The 7,558-nt window shown below is 39.3% G+C and overlaps 1 protein-coding gene and 1 long non-coding RNA gene across 2 annotated transcripts; one reads left to right on the forward strand and one right to left on the reverse strand.

The window, feature by feature from the left end:
- Window positions 1-1,068: 1,068 nt before the first annotated feature.
- LOC115743758 (alpha-soluble NSF attachment protein) lies at window positions 1,069-5,609 on the forward strand. Its single transcript, XM_030678695.2, has 9 exons — window positions 1,069-1,377; window positions 2,142-2,191; window positions 2,276-2,348; window positions 2,829-2,908; window positions 3,669-3,820; window positions 4,396-4,555; window positions 4,631-4,678; window positions 4,931-5,011; window positions 5,295-5,609. The coding sequence occupies exons 1-9, from the start codon at window positions 1,233-1,235 to the stop codon at window positions 5,373-5,375; spliced, it is 870 nt and encodes a 289-aa protein (XP_030534555.1). The 5' UTR covers window positions 1,069-1,232; the 3' UTR covers window positions 5,376-5,609.
- On the reverse strand, window positions 5,416-5,695 carry LOC125315118. The gene is made up of 2 exons (XR_007198483.1): window positions 5,574-5,695; window positions 5,416-5,542 (listed from the first exon to the last, which is right to left on the reverse strand). It is a non-coding gene; the product is annotated as an uncharacterized LOC125315118 (long non-coding RNA).
- Window positions 5,696-7,558: the final 1,863 nt, after the last annotated feature.

The following is a 7,558-nucleotide window of genomic DNA, read 5'->3' on the forward strand; positions in this document are numbered from 1 at the left end:
TGACACGGTCAACGTTGACATAGACTTTTCAAACAATTTTTTATTATTTTAAAATATTATTTTGATTTTTCTTTTTTCTTTTTTTTCTTCAATACTTTTTTTTATTGATTAAAGGATGGCGAGGGTCAACAGTTGACCCATGCCTGCCATAGGCGAAGCCCGATGACCCCGCCAGTACTAGGTGAGGGCAACATGGGTGAGGGTCACGACGCCCTTCCCACTTGGCCTAGATTTGGCAAGAGCTTCGCGGCCAGGTCGTGATACCCTTTCCTAGTGTCAGTGACCCTTAATTAAAAAAAGAATGAATGAAGAAAATAAAAGGAAAAAAAAGAAAGAACCAAAAACAAATTAATAAAAAATAAATAAATAATTATAAGAAAATTCCACATTAATGTTGGTCGTGTCACATAGGATAATCAATATCCACGTTAGCGATTTCCGGCTAAAGTTGGCTGAATAAACTCAATTGGCACAAATGTAAAAAGTTTAGAATTAAATTAGCACAATTGAAAATGGTTTAAAACTCAATTATCATTAATGCGATAGGTTTATGACTTTTTTTACACTTGTCGAGTTCAATCTTGCAAGTATAAAGCCTTTGTAGTGACCTATTCGAGAATGCTTTTGGGTCCTTATGGCACGGGAAGTCTTTTTCTTCGTTACAAACGATAAATAAAGGATTTTTATCTAATAGAACCGAGTTAAAAATGATTCCATAAGTAGGGTTCAATTGCCAACGCATATATAATTTTTAACTTTGAAAAACGAGTTCATTCCATTAATAGATAAAAAAAATTCAATTGACAATTGATTGGATAAATGATATTTTATGCTGGAGATTGACCTTGTATGAATCCATAAAATGTATGGGAGAGTCGAGGATGCAGTGAAAGATCCGGGTCTTTCTCATGGGCTCTTGTCCTTCTTTGGGCCGTCCTATGGACTCCCGTCTAATGGCTCCATTTGGGAAAAGGGGCCCCGCATAGAGAAAGAACCCGACAACGTTGAAGACCGATCCGACCCGACCCGATCCGTGACAACAAGACTCTTCCATGGACATCTCTCCACCTTTCTTAGCACGTTTCCTCTCTCTGCGTTCCACACCACCGAAGACCTTCTGTCGCCACCACCTCGACGCGTCTCTGCTTTAAGCAGAGTAGTCCGCTTCGTATCCGACCAGTCTCCACGATCGGCCGATAATTCACGAACTCCGCGATCGAGGAACCGAGATAATGGGGGATCAATTGGCCAGAGGAGACGAATTCGAGAAGAAAGCAGAGAAGAAGTTGAATGGCTGGGGGTTGTTCAGCTCCAAGCACGAAGACGCCGCCGATCTCTACGACAAAGCCGCCAATTGCTTCAAGCTCGCCAAATCTTGTATTACAATCGCTCCGCTCTGCTATTTCAATCCGATTTACTCCGTGTCGATGGAAATCTTTGGGGAACAATCTGTGGATGTGTCGCGCGCTTGCTTTAGACGATCGAAGTAGCGGACTGCGTTTGCATGCATTTAGGCGATCGTGGAGATTCGGGAACTCGGTCGTACTTTAGGGTTGTTCTGGCTTTGGTTCCCCGGGAAGGAGAGTGGTTTTGCGATCTAAGCTTGTTGAGTGTCTGGGTTTTGGCAGATTGAATTTATATTTGGGTTGATTAATTTTGATTTGGTTAAGATTGATAGGGTGAGGTTGGTTTAGAAAATGCATGTAACTGTAAGTCTTTCCCGATGGATATCTTGGGCGCTGACATACTTCTCTTCAAGATTACCTGGTCTCTTTTCATCTTATTTACTTGTTTCTTTTCGTTTCCGTTTCTCTGTGATTGATGCTTTTTGGTTGATTGATTCACTGAATAGGTTAATGCGCGGGTTTGGGAAAGAAAAATGAATGTTTCACTTGGCTTTATAATATATACTATAGCTTCTAATGTTACTGATTCTTGGGTTCTATCTCGATTGTCCATGTAGGATTGATGATATATGTATCACAAGAGCTATATTGATCTTGATCCTTTAAATAACCATGGAACTTGTTTGGTTCGCCATGAGCTTCGTGGATTGTAGCTATCTAGGTTAGCTTTCAGAGGGCATGCCGTGTTGAGCAACCTATGGCTTGCTAATGTTCATAATCTTGTCAATGTTTCAGGGGACCGAGCTGGATCAACTTATATAAAGTTAGCAAACTGTCACTTAAAGGCAAGTGCCTACCTTTTCCAGGACTGAAAACCAGACAATATGCTTCTCTCTTAAGACTAACTTGACAATTGGTTCATGCAACAGTGTGAAAGCAAGCATGAAGCTGCCTCCTCTTTTGTCGATGCTGCCAATTGCTACAAGAAAACATCCTCCAAGGGTATGCGTCTGTTGATACTTGATGTAAGATAACAAAAGATGATTGGAAGATTATTTGCTCCTCATTAAAGGCATTCCTTGGTCAATAACCATTTGGATGTTTTTTTTTTTTTTTTGCGTAAAGACCATTTGGATGTTTCTGTCTAGGCTTCAGCAAAACCTTCTTGAATCCATCATTTTTAAACGTAATCTTAGTAGCTCCATTTGGCCAAATGTTTTTGTCCTTTGGGCTGTTAGCAATCTCTGGCCTCTGGACATTGTAGCCTCCAAGCAAAAAAAAAAAAAAAAAAAGAAGGGACATTATAGCCTTTTCCTTGGGGTTCACGTGATTGTTTTTTTTTTTTTTTTTGCTGTTGCATTTCTCGCTGTAAGTATCAAGTATGCCTTTCAGTTCATTCTTTGTTCCCAAGCCTTATCCCTATTTTTTTTGTCTCAATAAGGCATGGATGATCTTTATCTGACGTAGCCACTTTTTATGTAGAGGCAATAACTTGCTTGGAGCAGGCTGTGAGTTTGTTCATGGACATAGGGAGGCTCAATATGGCTGCCAGATATTACAAGGTGCAATTCTCTCTTTGACATCAGTCTGAATCAATCCTGCAATTACACGACCTTGTGAAAGCACTCTTAGCATTAACATGCTTCAGCAGTATCTTCCTTGAGAGATATTCCTAGCCGACCATGATTTTTTTATGAACCATCATGTCGGAGCGTTGTTTTCTGGAACTTTCCCTTTCTCAGAATCCAATTATCTTCAAGGATTTAGAAAGTGTGCTCATTTCTTTAACGCACCTGATGGATGAATTTCTAGGAACAAGGTCGGGTTTGATGAAAGTTATTAATTACAGGCTTACACTGCCTTGAGATATGACATTGGGAAAGACTTTAATCAGGTGGAATGAACTAGTGTTTATGAAAGATGTGACTTCGCCAAGTATTGTTAGTGTTTATGGATATTTTAGCTATGGAAGTTAATTTACGGAAGTGAAGAGGTATCCATGATGAGCACCCAATGATTAATTGATATTGGCTGTGGTGGTCGCTCTAGTGTGAGGTCAAACTGGCCGAGGAGCGCAGTTACTCAATTCTGGTGAAATTACGGACAATAAAAATTATAAAATGACACGAATTGGTCACTGATGGTTCTGTTCTTTTTCTTTTTCATTGACTAATGATGCCAGCGAAGGGGTAAGGGGCCTTTAGTGGGTGAGTTGCGCTTGTTCAACATCGTCAGGATGTAGATGTCGGAAAACGATAGCTCATTGATTTATGTTCTCCCAGACTGAGGCAGCCTCCGATGACCTGTGGTTTTGTTGTGTAGGATATTGGTGAGTTGTATGAGTCTGAGCAGAACCTTGAACGTGCTATTGACAATTTTGAGAGGGCAGCTGAGCTCTTCGAAAGTGAAGAAGTGACCACTTCTGCCAACCAGTGCAAGCAGAAGGTTGCACAGTTTGCAGCTCAACTAGAGCAGTAAGCCTTTCTTTAGCTAAGCGGCATTGCTAGATGCTAATGCTGTTTGACACGGCAACAAAATTAAGTCAACCGATGAATTTCTTTTGATCTTGTTTTTTGGCTGCAATTTATGCAACTTGATTTTCCATAGCTGACATTAAAGAGAACTTTGAATTGAAAGAAGATTTTGATTCTGCTTTTCAGATTTGTTTGCCCATTCTTTTAGTTTATTGCTGGCTTATTTGGTTGCACCTTCATTTGTATTAACTTCGTCAATTATCTGATGCATGATATTGTTGCGTTGTCTCTGTTCATCTGGTGCTTCTTGATTGACAAAAATTCTCTGTTATCAAGAGTGGATATCCTTTTTCACGTGTCAGACACACACACAACAAAAAAAAAAACTCATATGCAGACATGTTATTTATGCACACTTGTGTAAAATACTCAACATATGTTACCTAGGAAAAAATAAGATGAAGAATGCTCAGCTGAACACGATTATAGTAAGGATAGGCCAACTGGTAGTGCTACTGAAGTTGCTTGAAGATTCTTAATGGGATACTGAATATTTTATCTGTTATGCTTTTCAGATACCAGAAAGCTATTGAGATTTATGAGGAGATAGCACGGCATTCTCTTAACAACAACTTACTGAAGTATGGAGTGAAAGGACACCTGCTAAATGCTGGCCTTTGCCAACTCTGCAAGGCCGATATAGTTGCAATAGCAAATGCACTGGAACGCTATCAGGTCTTGTTCCTGGCCCTTAACCATAAATTACCTTGTTTCTCGGACTGAACTCATGGATGCGCATTTGCCTTGCAGGAACTTGATCCAACTTTCTCTGGAACACGTGAATTCAGATTGTTAAAGGTTTTACCTGTTGATAGTGTTCCTGCTCCATTTGTCTGAGTGTTGCCTTTTTGACCTTTATATGAAATGGACTTTCCGTCCTCTATTTTTAGTCCTCGCTGTCCCTCGGATGTGGTTCTAGTTCCTTTTATCTTTCTGTTGTATTGTATTTTTTTGTTTTTTCACATAACAGAAATGTTGCCTGTTGTGTTTTTCACCTTGCAATTTGCTGTGGTTTGATTGTTAGAGGTGAGAATTATTTTCTTTGTCCAGGATATCGCTGATGCAATTGATGAAGAAGATGTCGTGAAGTTCACTGATGTTGTGAAGGAGTTCGACAGCATGACTCCTTTGGTAAAACACTCTCATGCCTCATGTTACTATCTAATTGGCCTTTCTGCAGATTGCTTTTCCTTCTTGTGTGTTGGCAAAGATCATTTCGCACATTTATCATGACATTACCTAGATAGTACGAAAGCAATTGGCACTCACCCTCTCTGCTTTTGGTTCTTTAAGTATCATTAAAATGCTGTGCTCCTGGCCTTGAATTTAGAGTTGAAGATCCTGCTCCTGGCGTTGAATTTAGAGATGAAAATCCTGTATCTTCTTCATGGTTATTATTCTTTTGTTTGTGTAGGATGCGTGGAAAACAACTCTTCTGCTGAGGGTAAAGGAAAAGCTGAAGGCCAAGGAATTAGAGGAGGATGATCTCACATGATTCTTCCTTGTTACTTTCTTTGATAGCTGTTCATCATTTAACTGTTCGTGTGTATGGGTCTATCTCTGACGATTATAACTTGTTGAGATTGCTTGGCTTGCCTGGTGTTTTCTTTTCATCTTGGGGGCTTGGATTTGCAAATATGTGCTTGATAACTCTTTTAAGTACTAATGTCTTTCGAATGATATTAACTTCTACATAATAAATACATTAAGCTGTCTGGTCATCTCAGTTCTTGTGATGTCATCTAGGTAATGGCTTTCTGCCTTTCTTTTGTGGAGAGGGGCGACTGCTGTCCACTCACTTTTTGGTTTTGTTTATAAAATACACGAAACGCTGAAATTGCTTGTGGCTTATACGGCAACAATTATTTAAATATTTAACGACCCATAAAATAAAAATAAAATAGCTTTGAAAGTAACTGTCTATATTTATTTAAAGATTTGGAGTGCACCATATTATTCATATGAGAATGTGATATTGTAATGGGAACATCAATGTCTGACGAAACCTACGTTGTATACAATTATTTAACCATAATTTGGAACTAAGCCGTTTTGTTTTGGGATATCTAGCTAATACCTAAAATCTTAATGCAATTGCCTCATCCTCGTGACTGGAGCTTCCGTCTATTACTGACAAGCCAATGAATGATTATTGAATTGAACAGCTGACGAAGCATGTCATATCGCGACCCGAATGAGCTTATTAACCTCGATTATCTCAAGACAACCACAAACATAGGCAAGCTCAAAGTTGGTTTCCGAACGAATGAATTCGTGTTATCCCCAAACAAACCCGGAAAAAAAGGAGCTAATCGAGTTCTTGTTGAGCCTACCCACTTTCCCTCCGGCCCACAAATCCCATGGTGAGGTTAGCCCAATGTTGGGCGCATCTGTATTGCCAGAGGATGTGGAGATGACGGACGTGCACGAGGAAAGTAAACGTGTAGTAAGGCCACAAAGCGTCACTTTCGGTAGAAGAAAGGGGTGAGTTAGTGTCGAAGAGTGTGTGCTTAATCAGATCCGAGTCATATGAGCACTAGCAGGCATGGAGGTGGGTTCGGGGAGTTGACTATATCACATGGAAGTAATCATCCCGCGTATTCCCGGCGACCGACATTGTATCTAGCAACGTGAAAACTGGCTTTAGATATCGCTCGCTAGAAGGGGCAAAAAACTATCATTTGGGAGAAATTTTCATGTAAAAAGAAAATGATTTCCGATGGGGAAAATGGTTTTGTTTTCCTTTATTTGTTGACATGTGACCGAAAACATTTGCTGATGTTTAGAACTCATTTGGAAAATGATTTCGATCTTTGAATTTATCCGAGTTGAAAAAATACCATGAATTTTTTAAGAACTTTTTATCTTTTTATTTTTCTGCTTCCTCCGCCGGTCCTCGAGCCTCGACAACGGCCGGCAACCGGTCACATGAGGTCTAGCCTCACCGGCCTCGGGCATGCTCAAGCTCTCTGGATATGTGTGGTCGGTCACCGGCCGTCGGCCATTGCCAAGGCCTCGCAACCAATGAGGCTTGACCTCGTGTGACCGATGTCCAGAATCAGGCGGAGGAAGAAGAAAAAGAAAAATATGAAAAATAAAGTATAAAAATATATAATATAAGATAAATAAATATTAAAAAATCGAAATGAGCAATTCTGAAAAGTATTTTCACTTCTTTGGATATAGGAATTCATTTTCATAATTTTATGCATGAATTTTTCATTAACTGGAAAGTAATTTCCATTGACTATGTCATTTTTGCGAACCTCACCTCGGACAATCAATTCCCAAAAAATTGTTTACTCAAAAACCTCACCCTAAATGGGTAGTTATACCACCATGCCCCCAATTTTCAAAACCACGACAAAGATAGACATCATTTTTATTTTGGGTACAATTTGAAGGATGGACACGCATGGTAATACTTCTACTCTAGAAATCAACTTATGGCCGGAAATTGATTTTTCCTACTTCGCTTCTCGAACATAAGTTGATTTTTTTTCCTTCTCGAGAGAAGTAAACTTTTTTTTACACTTTCAAGTAGCTCCAAAACTACTTACGGAGAAGGAAAAAAAAAAAAAAGTTTCACAAGTAGAAAAATGAAATTGCATAACCAAATTAATTTCTCTCTTAGAAGTTATGTCATCAAACGGATTTCTGTTTCAAAAATACTTCTAA

This window comes from Rhodamnia argentea, chromosome 5, assembly GCF_020921035.1.
Source record: "Rhodamnia argentea isolate NSW1041297 chromosome 5, ASM2092103v1, whole genome shotgun sequence".
NCBI lineage: Eukaryota > Viridiplantae > Streptophyta > Magnoliopsida > Myrtales > Myrtaceae > Rhodamnia > Rhodamnia argentea.